At 50.8% G+C, this 20788-nt stretch overlaps 1 protein-coding gene across 1 annotated transcript; it reads left to right on the top strand.

The window, feature by feature from the left end:
- The first annotated feature begins 2488 nt into the window (after positions 1 to 2488).
- LOC132590149 (neurotrophin receptor-interacting factor homolog) lies at positions 2489 to 19317 on the top strand. Its single transcript, XM_060263059.1, has 6 exons — positions 2489 to 2648; positions 16259 to 16345; positions 16455 to 16754; positions 17847 to 17961; positions 18898 to 18953; positions 19123 to 19317. The coding sequence occupies exons 2-6, from the start codon at positions 16337 to 16339 to the stop codon at positions 19297 to 19299; spliced, it is 657 nt and encodes a 218-aa protein (XP_060119042.1). The 5' UTR covers positions 2489 to 2648; positions 16259 to 16336; the 3' UTR covers positions 19300 to 19317.
- The last annotated feature ends 1471 nt before the right edge of the window (positions 19318 to 20788 follow it).

The following is a 20788-nucleotide window of genomic DNA, read 5'->3' as shown; positions in this document are numbered from 1 at the left end:
GAAGGAAAGTGCTAGAGCTTCCTATGCCCAGTTCCCTGAATCCCACGAGAGAGATACAAAGAAAGCACCTTTAAGACCAACAAATGTTAATGTTTTAACTTTTTTTTAAAAAAATATTTAATTGGGTTTGTCTCTGTCTTTCACAATGTTTATATCTCAGCTACCTAATCTTAAATAGGTACACAAATGGCCCAGTCCGACATGGCTCCCCCCCCCCCCCCCCCGACAAGGTATGTCTGATCCGGCCCTCATAACGAATGAGTTCGATTCTGCTGCTCTATGCTACTTTAATAAAGATGCAGAAAGAGCTATCAGGGGATCGTTCAAAGCTTCCTTAACAAAGACTCGGCGGCTGGGATCTCCTCTAAAGACTGCATACATTTCATTTCCTTTACAGCATGCATACATCTCTCTGTGTAGGGAAGGGGGGGGGGCTAGCGTGACACCGACCCTCCCCTTCCCCCCAAAATCCAATTAAACACGTCGATTTTAAAATGCAATTCAATCCGTCAGGTCTGCTTCGAAATCTGCCTCCGCCCGCTATCCCCGATGCACATTGAGATCTGCTCAGAGACGCATTTGCGTTGGAGAGGCGCACGGTGATCTTGCTTGCACACGCACGCTTCTACATACGCATGCACCCATGCACCGTAGAATCATGCACAATACTTCCCTCTGCTGCACGAGCCGCGTGTGCCTTGCATAGGGATAGATGCCTAGAGACCGTGCAAAAAAAAAAAAATTAAAAGTGCGTGCCTCTCTTCCGCCCTCTGCCACCCACACACGCGCGACCCCTCCGCACGCTCCGGCGGACACCCCACGGGGCTCCTGCGGCTCCGCAGGCGGGCGTGCAAATGCATGCACCCCGGCGCTGCAAAGCGGTTTTTGCAAATGCATGCACCCGCCGGGCGCACGGCCAGCTTGCAAAGCGGTTTTTCCCCAGTTTCTGGCACGCCGGTGGCGCCTCAGTTCTGCAAAAACGCGCCGCCCGCTCTCCCCTGCCCTCCTCCGCCCGGGGTCTCTGCACCGCCCCCCGGCCTTCTCACCTGGCGCCCTCGGCAGCGCGGCCCGCTCCTGCTCCTCCCGGCGGCTCTTGCTCGGGCTACTGTGGCGCGCTCGCTCGCTTGCAGCGGCGGCGCTGAGATCCGCCCACCGCCGCCAACGGGAGGGGAAGAGGGAGGCGGCCAGGGTCGTCCGCGGGGAGGCAAACAGGCACCGGTCGGAGGTGATGCTGCCCGTCTGGACGCGGCGCCGCCTCGATCCGGATTCGCTTGGCTCCGGATTCAGTCGCCTGCAGGCACGGGCGAAGGCGTTGCGCAGGCATCGATCGCGCCGCACGCAGACGTTGCCGGCAGACACTGGGCGAGCTTGGGAGGGTTTCGGCGCACGGAAAACGGGAGCGTTCGGCCTAACCGGAGAGCCAGATCTCAGGTTCGCACGTGCTCCCGATTACCGCATCTGCTTTGGTGACCTTGGGCAAAAAAACACGCGTGCCCCCTCGCCACGCCTCCTTCAATGCTATTAAAAGGGTCAAGGGAGTCCCCTGTGCAAGCACCAGTCGTTTCCGACTCTGGGGTGGCGTTGCTTTCACAACGTTTGCACTGCAGACTTTTTACGGGGTGGTTTGCCATTGCCTTCCCCAGTCATCTACACTTTCCTCTCTAGCAAGCTGGGGACTCGTTTTACCGACCTCGGAAAGGATGGAAGGCTGAGTCAACCTCGAGCCGGCTACCTGAACCCAGCTTCCTCTGGAATCGAACTCAGGTCGTGAGCAGAGGGCTCCAACTGCAGTACTGCAGCTTTACCACTCTGCACCACGGGGCTCTGTTTCAATGCTATTAGCCACAGCGTATTGTTGGAACTCTCTGGGGCAGTGATGCTCTGTATTCTTGGTTCTTGGGGGGGGGGGCACAGTGGGAGGGCTTCTAGCCCCACAGTTGGACCTCCGCTGATGGCACTTGGGTTTTTTGGCCACTGTGTGGCACAGAGTGTTGGACTGGATGGGTCACTGGCCTGATCCAACATGGCTTCTCTTACGTTCTTATGTCATTGTGAGGCTGGGGGTGGGGGAGAATCATGCATCCCGCCCGAGCTTCTTGAAAGGTGGGTAGAGTTTAAAATGTGAACGAAAAGGCAAGATCCAAACCTGATCCGGTTTGCACACATATAGTTTTGGTGTTTACTCTTTGTGCCGGGATTAGTTGGCAAGGGCAGTGGCATAGGGTGGGGTGGGGGGGCGGGTCGCTCCAGGTCTGGGGGGTCCCCGCATTGGCAAGGGGGGCCCCCAAACAATGGCCGTGTTGCTGCGCTGCGAGGGGGGGGGAGAAAAAGAATGGAGGCGCCCGACAGCGAGGGGGAGCGCGCGCGCACGGCGGGGGAAGGGGGTGTGGCGGGGAGGGGCGCATGCGCACGGGGCTCTTCGTTCCCTTCCCTTCCCCCCGCCCCAATCGGGCTGAAAGCGCGGGAAAGACACGTGGCTTTTTCTCCTCCCTAGCCTCAGAAGGCGCACGTGGGCACCAGCCTCCTTCTCGGGCATCTCCCGCGGTGGGGGAGGGGAGTGGACGGCAACTGCCAACCGCCAACGGCCTGACTGGCTGACTGACTGACTGGGGTCGGGCGGCCCTGTGGGGGATTTCTCGGAGCTCTGAGTAAGGGGGGGGGGGGACTCTCCATGGAGGGAGGAGGGGGGGGAGTTTGCATTCCTCCTTCTTTGCTTGGAGGGCCCAGGGAAGCCCAGCCTAATTTCCTTTGGGTGGGGGATTTGGGTTTGCCCGTCCCCTTCCCCTTTTGCTGCAGCTTCTTTGCAGGATTTGGGCACCGCTGGGGGTGCGCTTCTTGCAGGATCTGGGCTGGAGACGGAGGTTCCCAGGATGGAGGAGAGTTTGCATTCCACCTCATTGGCTGGGAGGGCCCAGAGAAGGCCAGCCTAGTTTTCTTGGGGGGGTGGGATTTGGGTTTGCCCCTCCCACTTTTGCTGGCGCTTCCTTGCACCCTTTGAGCACCGCTGGGGGTGCGCTTTTTGCAGGGCCTGAGCTGCAGACCCGGGAAGGGGGGGGGGTTCCCACGAGTGGAGGAGAGAGGAGAGTTTGCATTCCACCTCCTGGGCTGGGAAGACCCAGGGAAGCCCAGCCTAGATTTCTTGGGGGTGGGATTTGGGTTCCCTTCGCCCCTTTGCTGGTGCTTCCTTGCAGCTTTTGGGCACCCCTGGGGGTGCCCCGGGGGGCTGGGAAAGGTAGGGGGCGTCCAGGGGAAGGATGGGGGGTGGGCTGCTGCGGGATGCGTGCCCCAATTGGGACAGGGTTGCCAACCTCCAGGGAGGCCTCCGACAACAGTTACAGACAGCAGAGTTCAGCAGAAAGGAAAGGGTGGCTTTAGAGGTTGGCTGGGGGGGACTCAAGGTGCATCGATATCCCTACTAGCAATGTTCCCTCTAAGCTTCAGAGTCTTGTGAGCAAAAATTCAACTTTGTGAGCCCCTGCATAAGTGATTGTGCTCTGGGGACATTTTTCCTGAGCTAAGACAAAAATGTGTGAGCTGGAGGCGAAAAATCCGTGAGCTCGCTCATGCTAACTCCTTCCTTGGAGGTTTTTCAACAGAGGCTGGATGGCCCTCTGACAGCAATGGAGATCCTGTGAATTTTGGGGGAGGTGTTTGTGAGTTTCCTGCATTGTGCAGGGGGTTGGACTAGATGACCCTGGAGCTCCCTTCCAACTCTAGGATTCCTGACCGTTAGAGCGGCTCCTCAGAGGAACAGGCTTCCTTCTTGGGAGGTGGTGGGCTCTCCTTCCTTGGAGGTTTTTAAACAGGGGCTAGATGGCCATCTGACAGCAATGGAGATCCTGTGAATTTAGGGGGAGGTGTTGTGAGTTTCCTGCATTGTGCAGGGGGTTGGACTAGATGACCCTAGAGGTCCCTTCCAACTCTATGATTCTAGGTTTTTAAACAGAAACTAGATGGCCACCTGACAGCAATGGAGATCCTGTGAATTTAGTGTTGTGAGTTTCCTGCATTGTGCAGGGGGTTGGACTAGATGACCCTAGAGGTCCCTTTCAACTCTAGGATTCTAGGTTTTTAAGCTGAGGCTAGATGGCCATCTGACAGCAATGAGGATCCTGTGAATTTAGGGGGAGGTGTTTGTGAGTTTCCTGCATTGTGCAGGGGGTTGGACTAGATGACCCTGGAGATCCCTTCCAACTCTATGATTCTATGACCGCCAGAGGTCCCTTCCAACTCTATGATTCTAACTCAGCTTAGAAGGAACACTGCCTACTAGTGCCGACCCGTTCCCCAAACCCCATCCTTCCCAAAGCTCCACCCCCCAAAGTTTCAGGATTTACCCTAACTGGAGGTGGCAACCCCAGCAGAGAGAGGAGGTCTTCAGAAGGGCCCTGAGAAGACTGGGGGTGAGGTGGGGGGAATAGTTAAGCTTTGACAACTCTGGAAGAAGGTCTGACTTCCAGCATGACTCTTTTCGGTCCACCTTCTGTGTTATTCTTCGATGTCCAGAGAGCCCTCGTGGGAGCATTCCCAGAGAAGGCCTTTCAGAGCTCATCCTGCTGAAATCGACTCCAGTGGCAAATTGGAGGCTGAGGGAATTTTGGTGCATAGATGGGTTGCCCAGTTAGTCTGTCTGTAGCAGGAGAAATAAGAGCCCCGTGGCACAGAGTGGTAAAGCTGCAGTACTGCAGTCAGAGCCCTCTGCTCACGACCTGAGTTCGATCCCAGCGGAAGCTGGTTCAGGTAGCCGGCTCCAGGTTGACTCAGCCTTCCATCCTTCCGAGGTAGGTCAAAGGAGTCCCCAGCTTGCTGGTGGGAAAGCGTAGATGTCTGGGAAAGGCAGTGGCAAACCACCCTGTAAAAAGTCTGCCGTGAAAACCTTGTGAAAGCAACATCACCCCAGAGTCAGAAACGACTGGTGCTTGCACAGGGGACTACCTTTACCATTACTAGCAGGAGAAATGAGTCAGAGTCCAGCAGCAGCAGCTTAAAGACTAACTTGGTGCTTGGTGGGGGGGCGCAGTGGGAGTGCTTCTAGCCCCATTGATGGACCTCCTGATGGCACCTGGTTTTATGGCCACTGGGTGACATAGTGTTGGACTGGATGGGCCACTGGCCTGATCCAACAGGGCTTCTCTTATGTTCTTAAGTGACACAGAGTGTTGGACTGGATGGGCCATTGGCCTGATCCAACATGGCTTCTCTTATGTGACACAGAGTGTTGGACTGGATGGGCCATTGGCCTGATCCAACAAGGCTTCTCTTATGTGACACAGAGTGTTGGACTGGAGGGCCCAATGGCCTGATCCAACATGGCTTCTCTTATGTTCTTATATGTGACACAGAGTTTTGGACTGGATGGCCCATTGGCCTGATCCAACATGGCTTCTGTTATGTTCTTATGTGACACAGAGTGTTGGACTGGAGGGGTCACCAGCCTGATCCAACATGGCTTCTCTTATGTTCTTATGCGACGCAGAGTGTTGGACTGGATGGGCCATTGGCCTGATCCAACAGGGCTTCTCTTATGTTCTTATGCCCCACCTGCCTCCCTTGGGCCCTCTGGGACACTCCAGTAAGGGAACAACAACTGTGGGGGTTCAGCGTTCAAGGAACAATGCAAGAAATTACACTGACCAATAGGCCATCAACCAAGTACTCATTACAGACATCTCTGAGCTACCCAATAAACTGCAAACATATACTGTATTATTATATTATAGTATATAATATCATAAACGGCCTGTTGTCAAAGACCGAGTATGGAACAGTACAGACTGTAAGCGTACATAAACAATGCTCCAGACTATGGGTGTTTCTTCCCTTAAAAAGTTCAATAGCAGTATACAAATGGGCAATCTCAGTTAAAGACCCTAACTCATGGGAGTCGGCGCCCATACAGAATTCAACAATGATTCTCTATAACCTTCGCATTTCTCATCTCAGAGGTTCCTGACCCATCTTCCATCAGTATGCCTGTTTTTGTTTTCCTTGTTTTTCTTGTAAGCTTGCTTAATATAGAAGTCCCACAAGTTCAGGGCACAAGGGGAACAGCTGGGCCAGCAGGCTGCTTGTGGCATTTCTCCCTGTCACATGGTGTGGTGGGGTAATCAGGTTATCAATCACATGACCTAGATCGCACCAGCAGTGCCATCTTGGGGGGGGGGTGCCGCCCCCAAAGTGACACCACTTCCTGTTCCCCCCCCCCCACAAGTGGTGGCCATTTTGGGGAAGTTACATCACTTCCTGTTTCCAGCAGGGCTCCCTCGCAAGTGGTGGCCATCTTGCGGAAGTGACATCACTGGAAGTGACATCATATCCTGTTTCTGGAGGCGTGCACACACATGGGGCCCACATAAATCTTGGGCCCCGGGCCCCCAAAGCCCTAGCTACGCCACTGGGCAAGGGCAGTCGAACGTGTGAATTAGCACCATCGAAAGTGGTGGAGGAAGGGCTGTGTGACGTGCGTGTCAGGGAATGTCCGGCCATCTACGTGCAAGTTTTCACTCTTTGGAGGGGAAGGCTTCCTCTACCCTAGGGTTATCAGATGGCCTCGTTTCAGAGGACATATCCTTTGTGTGTGTGTGTTTGTCCTCTTTGAGGCTCTTAAAAAAATGATGAACGTGTCGTCTTTTGCGGTTGGAAGGCTGAGGAATGTGCCTAGTTTAATAGCCATGATCACAGTTCAAATGGGAGGGGTATTCAAAATGAGATTTGCCCCAGTGATCACTTGTTTGAAGTAATCAAGTCGGGAAATAGGCGTTTCAAAATATGGGAACTGGACCTGGGACGGCACTGGCTTGACCACAGAAAAATGAAGCCCCAGATGACAAAGGTGATTAGGCAGGGTCATAAGGGAGTAGGGCAGGGATGTCAAACATGCGGCCCGAGGGACAAATCAGGCCCCCCGAAGGGCTCCTATCAGGCCCCCGAGCAACTGGCTGTCATCTGCTTCCTTCTCTCTCGCTTTCTTCTGCATCACAGCTTGCTTTGCAAGGCTTGCTCAATCACACAGGAGCAACAGAGAAAAACCTCTATTTTCTCCATTGGCTGAGGCTCCTTCCCCTCTTGGTCCCCTTGGGAGGGAGGGAAAGAGCCAGAGCTAAGTTTGCCCAATTCCCTAGATCCCACGGGAGAAATACAAAGCAAGCACCTTTAAAACCAACAAGTGCTGATGTTTTAACTTAAAGCATGTTTAAGTTGGTTTTTAAAAAATCTTTAGTTGTGTTTGTCTGTGTCCTTTAAAAAGTTTGTATCTCTGCTACCTAATCTTAAATAGGTACACACAAGACCTGCCCCGACACAGCCTGACCAACCCTGACAAGGTCTCATTTATGTCAGATCCAGCCCTCATAATGAGTTCGATACTCCTGGAGTAGGGAATCATACTCTGTAGAGCAGGGGTGTCAAACTCATTTGTTATGAGGGCCGAATCTGACATAAATGAGACTTTGTCCGTGCAGGCCATGTGTGTACCTGTTTATGATTAGGTAGCAGAGATATAAATTTTATACAGACAGACACATTTTTTAAAAAAAATTTAAACCTTAAAGCGTCTTTAAAATATTAGCACTCAGTCTTAAAGGTGCTTTCTTTATATTTCTCCCATGGGGCTCAGGGAACTGGGCAAAGGAAGCTCTGACTCTTTCCTTCCTTCCTCAGGAGACCAGGAAGGGGAGGAGCCTCAGCCAATAGAAGGAAGAGAGGCTTGGCTCAGTAGCTCTGCTGTGGGATTGAAAGAGCCTGGCAAAGAAAGCTCTCCCTCCCTCCTTCCTCCCCAAGAGGACCTCAGCCAATGGAGGAAATACAGGTTTTGCTCTGTGGCTCCTGTGCTATTGAGCAAGCCTGGCAAAGCAAGCTGCGGAAGCAAGAGAGAGGGAGAAAGAAGCAGATGATAGTCAGTTGCTCGGGGGCCTGAGAGAAGCTCTCCGGGGGCCTGATTTGGCCTCTGGGCCGCATTTTTGACAGCCCCGCTAGAGCATAATTTTTTTCAGTCAATCTACTGTAAGACTTTTTCTGTCCTTGGAATGGCTGCATCCATGCAAAACACACACACAAACACATACGCCTGATGTCTTAAGGTCACCAGCTCCTTGTTGGGAAATTTCTGGAAATTTTTTTGGGGTGGGGGTGGGGGGACCTGGGAAGGGTGGAGTTTGGGGAGGGACCTCAGTGGGGTATAATGCAATAGAGCAGTGGTGACCAAACTTGCTTAACGTAAGAGCTGCATAGAATAAACGTCAGATGTTTGAGAGCCACAGGACATGAATGTCAGTCAGATGTTTGTGAGCTGGCTGGCTGGCAGGAAGGAAGGTATGTAGGGAGGTGGCAAAGAGGGAAGGGGAAGTGGAAATAAAACAATTTTAAGTCTAAATGCATTATGTTGTCGAAGGCTTTCACGGATGGAGTCCATTGGCTTTTGTAGATTTTCCGGACTGTGTGGCCGTGGTCTTGTGAGACCTGACGTTTCGCCTGCAACTGTGACATCTAGCCTCTGTTGAAAACCCTCCAAGGAAGGAGAGCCCCCCACCTCCCGAGGAGGAAGCCTGTGGAAACTTAGAATATAGAATCCTAGAGTTGGAAGGGACCTCCAGAGTCATCTAGTCCAACCCCCTGCACAAGGCAGGAGACTCAGAAAGACCTCCCCCTATATTCACAGGATCCTCATTGCCAAATCATTAATGATTTGGAGTTGGGAGTAAGTAGTGAAGTGGCCAAGTTTACAGATGACACTAAATTGTTCAGGGTGGTGAGAACCGGGGGGTGGTGGGGGGTGGGCTCCCTCTGGGAATCCTACCCCCCCAGGGAAAGTGCATGCGCAATACATAGCCTCTCCTCTCCCGGTGTAGTGAACGCCGCGTGGTCACTGTCTGGCTATGCCTGGCAGATGGTCACTGCAATGGCCTCTCCTGCATTACTGCATCCGTAGCAACACCTTCTCGCTGGTCCCCCCCCGTTTTCACAGAGTTTGCTACGTCATGGTGCGACCGAAGTGTCCGGCGGTATAACCGGATGGGCAGGCTGGGCCCACCAACCTCGTCAGCCTAAGAGAAGGAAAACTCTAACATCAAACCCGGGCAGATAGAGCTCGTTAATGTAACACCTACCACCTGGAGGACTCACTGCCGGCATCCCGGCTTACTGGGCCATGGCAGATGACCCCCAGGTGAAAGGGTGGAGCCAGTACCGCGCACACTGCGCTTCACCTAAAAAATTCCTCTGCGCAGGCCTGAAGGGCATATCCACACACACAACTCACAACGCATCAAGTCCTGCAGCGATAGGCAAGGGGCGAAACGGCAGGTGGAAGGTGCCACTGGAAGCCGCAGTCCCGATCCTGCATGTAGGCGGTTCAGGATATTGGTCGCCTGATGCTAACCCGGAGACGAAAGCATCTTTCGGCAGCACCCTGAACGACCAAGCAGCCTTATCTAGGGACAGCACTGCTTGCTCCACACGGAGAGGGGCCTAGAAAAGGTGGCCTAAACAAAGCTCGTCTCCCCCACCCCAGTTGGCTAGCCGCGGTCAACGGGCATCCTTACTTGCGGTCGAAAAAAGAATCGCACTGCTACAGGACCAACCCTAAATCAGACTTTTCCCTGCAGCCGCTGTGGCCGGACCTGCCTGTCCCACATTGGTCTTGTCAGCCACCAGCGAGCCTGCAGCAAACGTGGACTATTGCACCCTTCTTAAATCTTCGTTCGCGAAGCCAAGCCGAGAGAGAGAGAGAGAGGGTGAGAACAAGAGAGGATTCTGAGGCACTCCAAAGGGATCTCTTGAGGCTGGGTGAGTGGGCGTCAACGTGGTAGATGAGGTTCATTGTGGCCAAGTGCAAAGTAATGCACATTGGGGCCAAGAATCCCAGCTACAAATACAAGTTGATGGGGTGTGAACTGGCAGAGACTGACCGAGAGATCTTGGGGTTGTGGTAGATAACTCACTGAAAATGTCAAGACATTGTGCGATTGCAATAAAAAAGGCCAACGCCATGCTGGGAATTATTAGGAAGGGAATTGAAAACAAATCAGCCAGTATCATAATGCCTCTGTATAAATTGATAGTGCGGTCTCATTTGGAATACTGTGTGCAATTCTGGTCACCGCACCTCAAAAGAGATATTATAGCATTGGAAAAAGTGCAGAAAAGGGCAACTAGGATTATTACAAGGTTGGAATACTTTCCCTATGAAGAAAGGTTAAAACGCTTGGGGTTCTTTAGCTTGGAGAAACATCGATTGAGGGGTGATATGATAGATGTTTACAAGATTACACATGGGATAGAGAAGGTAGAGAAAAAAGTACCTTTCTCCCTTTCTCACAATGTGGGCATTCAATGAAATTGCTGAGTAGTAGGTTTAGAACTGATAAAAGGAAGTACTTTTTCACCAAAGCGTGTCTAACACATGGAATTCATTGCCACAGGAGGTGGTGGCGGCTACAAGCATAGCCAGCTTCGAGATTGGATAAACATGGAGCAGAGGTCCATCAGTGGCTATTAGCCAGAGAGTATTGTTGGAACTCTGTGTCTGGGGCAGTGATGCTCTGTATCCTTGGTGATTGTGGTGGAGGGGGCACAGTGGGAGGGCTTCTAGTGTCCTGGTCCCACTGATGGCGCCTGCTTTTTTTGGCTAATGTGTGACAGGATGGGCCATTGGCCTGATCCAACATGTCTTCTCTTATGTGACACAGAGTGTTGCATTGGAGGAGCCATTGGCCTGATCCAACATGGCTTCTCTTATGTTCTTATGTTGGACTAGATGGGCCACTGGCCTGATCCAACATGGCTTCTCTTATGTTCTTATGAGACACAGAGTGTTGGACTGGATGGCCATTGGCCTGATCCAACATGGCTTCTCTTGTGTTCTTATGAGACACAGAGTGTTGGACTGGATGGGCCATCAGCCTAATCCAACATGGCTTCTCTTATGTTCTTATGGACCTCCTGATGGCACCTGGTTTTTTTGCCACTGTATGACACATAGTGTTGGACTGGATGGGCCATTGGCCTGATCCAACATGGCTCCTCTAATGTTCTTATGTGACACAGTGTGTTGGACTGGAGGGGCCATTGGGCTGATCCTGCATGGCTCCTCTTATGTGACACAGAGTGTTGGACTGGATGGGCCATTGGCCTGATCCAACATGGCTTCTCTTATACTCTTATGTGACACAGAGTGTTGGACTGGATGGCCATTGTCCTGATTCAACATGGCTTCTCTTATGTTCTCATGTGACACAGAGTGTTGGACTGGATGGGCCATCGGCCAGATCCAACATGGCTTCTCTTATGTTCTTCTAGTAGTGACGAAAGCCATGTGGAGTGGTTTTCAGGCTCCCCAAAATCCAGGATCTAATCAAGTGAATCCCACAGTTCAGAAAGGGACCTCCATTGTTTTTGGAGGTGTTGTTCTTCTTACCTAACACTTTATGTCTATTGAAGTGATACCCTTGGGGGGGGGGGGAAGAAGGACTTCCTTTCATCCGTTCTAACCCAACTGCTCAGCAATTTCGTTGAGTGCCCACGGGTTCTCGTGTTGTGAGGGGGGGAGAGGGGTCCTTCTTTCTCTGCCTTTTCTATCCCATGCATAATCTTGTCAACCTCTATCCTGCAGCAGTGAATTATTTTGATCTGTTCTAAGCCTGTTTAGCCTGCCTAGGTGTCTGGAAGGGGTTGGGGAAAAGAAGAAGAAGAAGAAGAAGAAGATATTGGATTTATATCCCGCCCTCCACTCCGAAGAGTCTCAGAGCGGCTCACAATCTCCTTTATCGCCCTCCCCCACAACAGACACCCTGTGAGGTGGGTGGGGCTGGGAGGGCTCTCACAGCAGCTGCCCTTTCAAGGACAACCTCTGCCGGGGCTATGGCTGACCCAGGGCCGTGCTAGCGGGTGCGGGTGGAGGAGTGGGGAATCGGGCCCGGTTCTCCCAGATAAGAGTCCGCACGCTTGACCACTGCACCAAACTGGCTCTCTTGGGTGGGGGGGGGAGGGGGGGCGGGGGTTCAGGACAAATCAAGCATGCTCTGAAAGTTAGTGTGAAAAGCAGCCATGGACTTAAAAAACAGTAACTTAGTTCTAAGACATGCATTGGGTTTGGCCACAGAAGGTAATTGCTGTTTCATCACCCACTGCAAATTTTTTTTTCTTCTCCATGCTTTCTGCTCTCTTTTATGGGGGGCGAGGGGGGGGGGAAGGAGCGTGCGGTATAAGCCCAAGAAAATTCCTGGCTGCACCTGCGGGTTGGCAACCCAGCTTGTGAATGACTGCGCTCTGTGTAGTAGAACTGGCCTGCTGTGTACTTTAACACCTATTGCAGTTCAACTTCTTAAAATAAAAAAACGTGCTGTTTCACTTTTTTCAGTTTTAAACCCTCCCCCCTCCCCTTTTGCTTAATAAAACTGTAATCTGAACGGGGCATTCTAGGGTAAAAGCCCCAAAGAAGACCTGTGTACTAAGAGTGTAATCCTGAATAGAGTTGAGCCAATCTGGTGTAGTGGTGAAGTGGGCGGACTCTTATCTGAGAGAACCGGGTTTGATTCCCCACTCCTCCACTTGCACCTGCTGGAATGGCCTTGGGTCAGCCATAGCTCCTGCAGAGTTGTCCTTGAAAGGGCAGCTTCTGGGAGAGCCCTCTCAGCCCCACCCACCTCACAGGGTGTCTGCTGTTGGGAAGGGAGATAAAGGAGATTGTGAGCTGCTCTGAGACTCTGAGATTTGGAGTGGAGGGCAGGATATAAATCCAATTTCTTCTTCTTCTTCTTCTCCTCCTCCTCCTCCTCCTCCTCCTCCTCCTTCTTCTTCTTCTTTTTCTTCTTCTATATCCTGTTGGGCTTCAATGGATGTAGAAGGGTGTATTTCTGTTTAGAATTGTACTGTGAATCCTTCCCATTTTTGTTCTCACAAATAACACTGTTATTCAACAGTCCTTTTTGACGTTTGCTGCTATTGACAAACACTAAAACTTTATTGATCTTAAAGTTGCCACAGAAGTCAAAATTTGTTCTGCTGGTTGATGGGTAGTTTTAGTCTTGTTTTGAACAAGATCAACCTTTCAGAAATGCTTTGTTTTTGGACAGACCGCTGAGTCGGCCAGACTTTTTTGGACTTGTCAAAAATGCCCAGTCCTAATTTTAAAGTTCAGTTTTGTGTTTCAAGCAGTTTCTTCTCTTTTTACTGAGGTCGTTTTTGCACTTAGCGTTTGCTCCCCTTATTCCACGGCGCAATTATGTCCGGCTCATTTTCCTCGTTTTCGCACATGGACTCATTTGCGGAGTCGCTTTCCATGAAGCCCCGGCTCAAATCGTTTTCCCACTGGCATCGACTTGAGTTCGATGCCCTGTCAATCATTTTTTTTTAAGCGCAAGTCTGGTTGCGTAAGGACGTAATAACATAACATCGAGCAGCCACAGCTGTTCCCTCCCCTTCTTTTCGTCGACAAACCACATCATGTGTGCTGCTGCTGCTTATGGATTGGCTGCAGCTGTATTATCCTCCACAGCCCTTTATGTATTAACAGAAGCATTCACAGTGGAGAATCCTAGCACTAGATTCCCCCCCCAAATTCTGAAGTTGCGAAATATCGCAATAACGAAGAGAGAGAAATCGAGGGGTTTGTGTGTGTGTGTGGCAGCTTCTTCCTTTCCCAGCCTCGCTCCCTCCCGGGTGGCGAAGCTGGGATTTCCTCCGCGCTCTTTCCCCTCCCCGGCTGGCGCTTGCAACGGGGACCTGATTCCTGCTGCCAGAGCTCCCCCCCCCGCCCCATTCTCTCCTTCCCCTTCTATGGCGCGTGTGAAGAGCGAGCTCACGTCTATTTTCTAACCGAGCGGAATGTAGCCAGGGAGAAGAATTCAGGACTCCAACTTCCCATTTTATACATGGCGATTTTGTGCAGGTCCAGAAATCCTGGTGGCACAGCTGAGAGAGGCATTGCCTTTTTAAAACACACACACATGAACGCTTTGGCCCGCGCCGGCACTAGATTTCCCCCCCCCCAACAATGTATAATGTAGTTGCGAGATAACGCAACAGCGAAATAACGCAACTAAAGTCAATAATAATACAAAAAAATTCTAACGAAACCAATTGAAGTGGCAATTGAGGCTATTGCAGGAGGGTTTTTTTTTTTCTATTTGTTAATTTCGAAATATCGCTATTACGCAAGAAAGATGAAGTTAAAAAAAAAATGGCCCTGCGGGCACTTTTGGGAAGCGCCGCGAACGGCTGATGATTGGCCAAGGGGGTGGATGGGGTGGGAGGATGGAAAGGGAGAGGGTGACGCCCACAAAGCAGTCGATCCGGCGTGGATGGATTTCCCACAGCAAACTCCGCAGAGTGGATCCGGTGTGGATCCGGAGGTTTTCAAAAACTCTGGAAGGAGGTGGATCTAGATACTCCGGCGTGAAACCCCTGCAGCACCGGAGCAAGACGCAGCGCCGGAGCAACAGGTGCGAAAACCAGGAAAAGATCCGGAGGTAAATGGGGTGCTACGCCGGAGTAAACGCTAGTGCGAAAACGGCCTGAGTCTTGACGCCGGAGCAGAACTTCCTGGTGGAATTTGCCCCTAGGGTTTTGTAACACCCAGGGCAGGAGAGATGCCTTGAGCAATCCCAACTAATTCTAAAACCGGCATGTCCCTCGTGCGCTCCGCGAAAGCGTTTCTGATTCCCCAGGGATTTGGAGTTTAAGGACCTCCCTAAGCTATTCTGTTGGGCTGTTAACTGACGCTAAAGCGATTTTACATCCAAGTTTTAACTGCTGTTGCCTGGCTTTTATTTGATTGTAACGTGTTATTTCAGTTGATTTTATTGGGATTTTTTAGTGACTTCTCTTAATGGTTAGGAACTGTTTTTGAGAGCCTTCCGGCTATAGAAGCAGCACAGGAATAAGTTAAATACCTTTAGTTAAATACCTTAGCTTTGTACCATTCGGATACCGTGAGCTAGTATTTAATTCGTTCGCCCGTTCGTTCATTTGTTCATTCGTTCTGTTGTGCATGCAATGCATTCCGCCCAGCAGGTGCTTTCCAGCAGGAGAGCCAGTTTGGTGTAGTGGTTAGGTGTGCGGACTCTAATCTGGGAGAGCCGGGTTTGATTCCCCACTCCTCCACTTGCACCTGCTGGAGTGGCCTTGGGTCAGCCATAGCTCTGGCAGAGGTTGTCCTTGAAAGGGCAGCTGCTGGGAGAGCCCTCTCCAGCCCCACCCACCTCACAGGGTGTCTGTTGTGGGGGAGGAAGGGAAAGGAGATTGTAGGCTGCTCTGAATCTCTGTCCTTGAAAGGGTAGCTTCTGGGAGAGCCCTCTCAGCCCCACCCACCACAGAGGATGTCTTTTGTGGGGGAGGAAGGGAAAGGAGACTGTGAGCCACTCTGAGACTCTTTGGAGTGGAGGGCGGGATATAAATCCAATATCTTCATCTACCTCACAGGGTGTCTGTTGTGGGGAAGGAAGGGAAAGGAGATTGTGAGCCCCTCTGAGACTCTTCGGAGTGGGGGGCGGGATATAAATCCAATATCTTCATCTACCTCACAAGGTGTCTGTTGTGGGAGAGGAAGGGAAAAGAGATTGTGAGCTGCTCTGAGACTCTCCGGAGTGGAGGGCGGGATAAAAATCCAATATCTTCATCTACCTCACAGGGGGTCTGTTGTGGGGGAGGAAGGTAAAGGAGACTGTGAGCTGCTCTGAGACTCTTCGGAGTGGAGGGCGGGATATAAATCCAATATCGTCATCTACCTCACAGGGTGTCTGTTGTGGGGGAGGAAGGGAAAGAAGATTGTGAGCCCTCTGAGACTCTTTGGAGTGGGGGGCGGGATATAAATCCAATATCTTCATCTACCTCACAAGGTGTCTGTTGTGGGGGAGGAAGGGAAAGGAGATTGTGAGCCGCTCTGAGACTCTCCGGAGTGGAGGGCGGGATAAAAATCCAATATCTTCATCTTCTTCATCTTCATAGATACAGTGGTTAAGAGGTCACCAGTCCCTGTGGTCGTTTTGGGGTCCAGCTCCCCTTAAGAATTAGCCCCTTGCCAGACTGAACCCATGTAAGGTGGGCTAAGCTTTTAACTTTCTTAGAACCAAACAGAGATGGCCAACTTTTCCAAAGAACCATGGAAGTATATCTAAAATTGCTTGGTATGTAATATAGCAAAATGATATGAAATTATATGGTCTACAAGCCACAGCAAACCCTCTTGAGCTGACCTGCCAAGGCAATTCTCAGATGCTCTCCTTGTGATAACCTTACAGTCTCTGTCTCTCCTTCCCTCTAGAAAGAAGTCTGTCTTCATAGCCGAGTCACTCAAGGTACCTTTACCCAGCTGGAGGTGACCCAAGAGCAGGCGAAGGAGATGGAAGAGGTGAGAACATGGAGGTGGCACGATATTGAGCAGAGGCCCCCGTCGCTCCCAAGCTGGGAGTGGTGCTGCTGAATTACAGGAAAACACTGTGCCAGTTATGTCTTTCCAGGTCATGCCTATCTCAGACGTGCATTGCCAACGCTTCCGGCAGTTCCTCTACCGAGAGGCGGATGGGCCCCGAGAGGTTTGCAGCCAGCTCCATCGACTCAGCAACCGCTGGCTGAAGCCAGAGAGGCGCTCCAAAAAGGAGATCCTGGACGTGGTGGTCCTGGAGCAGTTCCTCGCCATCCTGCCCCTGGAAGTGCAACGCTGGGTCAGAGAATGTGGGCCAGAGAGCAGCTGCCAGGCGGTGGCCTTGGCTGAAGGCTTCCTGCTGAGTCAGGCCGATGATGAGAGGCCGGCAGAGCAGGTGAGGGGGTTCCCTCCAGGTATGTCCCATTCAAATCACATTCCCTGATCTGATCCTGAAGTTCCCCTGAGAGATATTTGTCCGCATGGTTTCTTCTTTTGCAAAGATATAATACTTATTGGACTCCAGCAATGTATAAATTGTTCTATTTCCCCAAGTGTTAATCCTCCATATGGGAAGTGAACAGCCTCCTTCGGCAGCCTCTTCTGCTAGGGAATTTCTTATCCTCCCGGATATCTCACCAGGTGCGGCTGGAAGGGTGCAGAGTCCAGGGACGGCAAACAACAGCAAAAATGGGCTCCTGTGTTAAAACAGTCACAGCTATAGAAAAGACAGGGAAATGCACTCCTCATACAATTCAGTATCATACATCACAGTGAACTTCGTATGTTTTGTGCAACATTAAATATATAGTTATATGCAATTACTGTGTTAATACAAAACGTTCAAGAGCAGCTTGGGCTTGTCAGATGCATAAATTGTAGGTCAGAGCGGCCACTTTTGGAACTGTGGAAGATTTTACCGTTCCGTATGAATTCTTGGTGAGGAGGAAATCTTGAAAACGACCTCACTTCTGGTGGAAACGATCGTTGGGCAAGGGGCCCCAGGAGCAAGAGACTTCAGCGTCTTTCTAAGAGTTTCATTGTCTCCCAGAGTTTTTCGTCTCGTTAAATAATTCCTTGAGCACTCTGTTTGAAGGACTTTTGTATTTTAGAGTGGACTCCTTTAATGAGATATGGACTGAGTAACCTACTTCTGGAGACAAAAGACTTGAACGTTTTGTATTGATGGAGTCATTGCACATAGTTTCATATTTGTTGTTGTTGTTCGGTCGCAGTCGAGTCCGACTCTTTGAGACCCCATGGACAAAGTCTTGCCAGGCCCTCCTGTCTTCTACTATCCTCCGAAGTCTGCAAGTTTCATATTTACTGTTGTATAAAACATATAAAGTCCCCTGTGATATAAGGTGTTGAATTGTATGAGGAGTGCATTTTCCTGCATTCAATATAGCTGAGTATGGGAGTGGGGCGGGAAGCATTGCTCACTCTCTTCCATTCCATCTCTTTCCGTTCTCCCTGGCTGCTGTTCCAGGTGTGGGGACCATCCGTGGAGAGAGACGCAGCATTCCCCGAGGCGGAAGAAGCTTCCCTGGAGCGAGAGCAGAGGGCGCACACCAAGGAGGGTGCCCAAGATGCCCTCTCTTGTGGTAAGGACCCATTTTGCCTGCATGTGATTGGGGCACCCTGTGAATGGGATGGGTAAAGAGTTCAGGACAGGAAAAGAATTAAATACTTTTTCACATAACAAACAGCACTCAATGTCTACGACCTGTGATTCTTCTTGAAGGGGATTGGACACAATTATAGAGATGGTACATTCCTCCCATTCATTTAAATTCTCATATCTCACCTTCCTTCCATAAAAGGAAGTCAGGGTGGCTCAAGAAAGAAAAGAAAAGGCAGACAGACTTGGGCAGAGCTATTCCAACTGGTGGAAACAGGGAGCCTCTGCCTCTTGGGGCAGCACTGAGCGCTGAAAGCCAGTTCCTAGGGGCCAGTAATCACGTGGCTTCTGTGCCAGGCTTCTAGGGGCACTGGGCAGGCCCTGCGGGGAATAGGATGCTGAGGTAGGAATGAGAGGCTGTGGTCTGGCACCCCAGGAGATTGTGGGGAGGACTTAGCTTGACACTGATATTACCCTGGCTTCTCCAGAACGCTCAAGTGATGTCTGGTTTTTGGCTGAATGTGATGGTGACATGTCATGTGCTGTCATTTCCATTCCCTTTTCCCACCACTAGACCTGACCTGAAGGCCCAGCCAGCAGGAGAACGGGATTCCTGGGCTTTTGGTCTGATCCAGCGGGGATGCTGTGACCTTTGAACTCCAGAGTTCATAGGGCACATTTTAAGTCTCACAGAAGCCTGAAATATGTTGGTGGCCTTTGTCTCCCCTGAGGCTCATGCGTACTTCTCTTCTGCCTCTCCCAGAATTGAGTAAAAGAATGCATTGCGTGTACGCAGGGCAAGGTTTCAGCCTCCTGGGAAGGGAGTGTGTGAAGAGGGGAACAAACCAGCCAATGGAGTAGGAAGTCACGACAAACACCCTTCCTCCATTCTTCTTTTTTCTTTCTCCTTCCTCCACAGGTAGCCGAGAGATGCTGTTGAATCCTCATGTGTTTGGGGGTGTGGAAACAGTCCAGGTAGGGGAAATAAACAGGGAACAACCTTGGGGTGGCTTTTGCTCCTGCAGTTTCTACAATGGTCCAGGAGAGAGAGGCTATACCCAAGACAAGCCATACATCCTGCACCCTTTAGACCAGTCTCTTCCAGTGTGCAGTCTCTGAGGACTAAATCTGCTTGTTCTTTCAGCGTCCCTTTTCCATTGAGGAGGTGTCTGTCCGTTTCACTCCAGCAGAACGGACCCTGCTGGATCCGGGCCAGAGAACTCTCTACAAGGAAGTCATGTGGGAGAACTATTGGAGCATCATCTATCTGAGTAAGGAAGATCTTCCACGAGTGCCGAAGTTAGAACTTGAACAGCAATAAATCATTTTGAGGACTTTCCAGCTCCTTGCCCAGTGTTGTGGCCTTCGCCCAAGCGAGAGAAATTGTCCTGGTCAGAGGCCAGAGACAAAGGTGGGGATGAGAGACTGGTATGTAGCAGCTGCAGGTCGGCAAGCTAGACATGTCCAGGTGCTCACACAAATCCCAGAGCTGGGGGTTGGCTCTGGATCAGCTGTTGGTGGTGAGTGTTGGGCAGCCTGCAGCTCACCAGCCTGTTTGCTGGCTTCTGCAGACTCAGAGCCAGCCATATGTGGCTCCCTTTCTCCTGAGAAGTCCTCTCCCCCAGGGGACTTTGTGGAGAGCTCCCATGACAGAGATGCTGGGAAAGACTCTGGGAGGGGCCAGATCCTCATTTCTCTCTTGCTAAAATTTACAAAAACCCCTCTATTCTCCGTGATGGGATTATAAACATCCCCTTGAACTGAGATCTGGAAATGATCCTGTTAAGAACCCAAGCCTGGGTCCCCCTGGGTTACTAGTCTTTGTACCGAAACAGCACCCAGTTCAGTCGGTTCACAAGCAGAGTGGACACAAGTCAAGCAGGGACTATATAAAGATTTATACAGAATGTAAAAACAAGTCATCTACAGTTCTAAAGATTTATGAAGGATGTAAAAACAAGATGTCTACAGCTCAGAAGAACAAGAAGATATTGGATTTATACCCTGCCCTTCTCTCTGAATCAGAGTCTCAGAACGGCTCACAATATACTTTATATTCTTCCTCCACAACACACACTCTGTGAGGTAGCAAGGGATGAGAGAGCTCTCACAGAAGCTGCCCTTTCAAAGACAACTCTGCAAGAACTATGGCTCACCCAAGGCCATTCCAGTAGCTTCAAGTGGAGGAGTGGGGAATCAAACTCAGTTCTCACAGATAAGAGTCCACACACTTAACCAGTACACCTATGTTAGCCATTACACCAAACACTTAACCAGTTCAGCAACAGAAAAACTATTTTATGTTCATGAAATGTCTGGCATTAGGTGGTACCTCTCCTTACACCATAAGTATTCCAGCTGTAGCTTAAGTTACTCTACATAGTGCAGTTCATTAGAAGAAAGTGAGAAACATCCAAGTGCACCAGCATGGCATGAGCATAAAGTCTGCATGGCCTCTCTCTGGTCTATACCGGTATTATACTTTCCACCCCTTTCGGATCAGGTGTCTCAAATAAGCCAATCAAGGGTCCTCCAAGACGGAATCTTCCAGAGGCTGGTAGCACCATTACCCTCTCCCCTACATCCTGATTACACAGCAGGATTAATCTCACAGTTAACCAATTATCAGAGTCTTGAGTCTGGCCTTGAAAGAGATAAGGATGTCACCTGCAGGCAGACCAGGCCGCTTAAGAATCCCGTTACACCTTGCAGGGAAGTGGGGTGCTTTGCCTCACAGATCCGTCCCACTTGTACCAGTTGGGATTATGGGCTATGATCTCAACCACGGTTCCATCCTCCCAGAAGAATTT

Source organism: Heteronotia binoei, chromosome 21 (assembly GCF_032191835.1).
Source record: "Heteronotia binoei isolate CCM8104 ecotype False Entrance Well chromosome 21, APGP_CSIRO_Hbin_v1, whole genome shotgun sequence".
Lineage (NCBI taxonomy): Eukaryota > Metazoa > Chordata > Lepidosauria > Squamata > Gekkonidae > Heteronotia > Heteronotia binoei.
The sequence above is the reverse complement of the archived record's forward strand: the minus strand, read 5'-3'. Positions and strand labels throughout refer to the sequence as shown.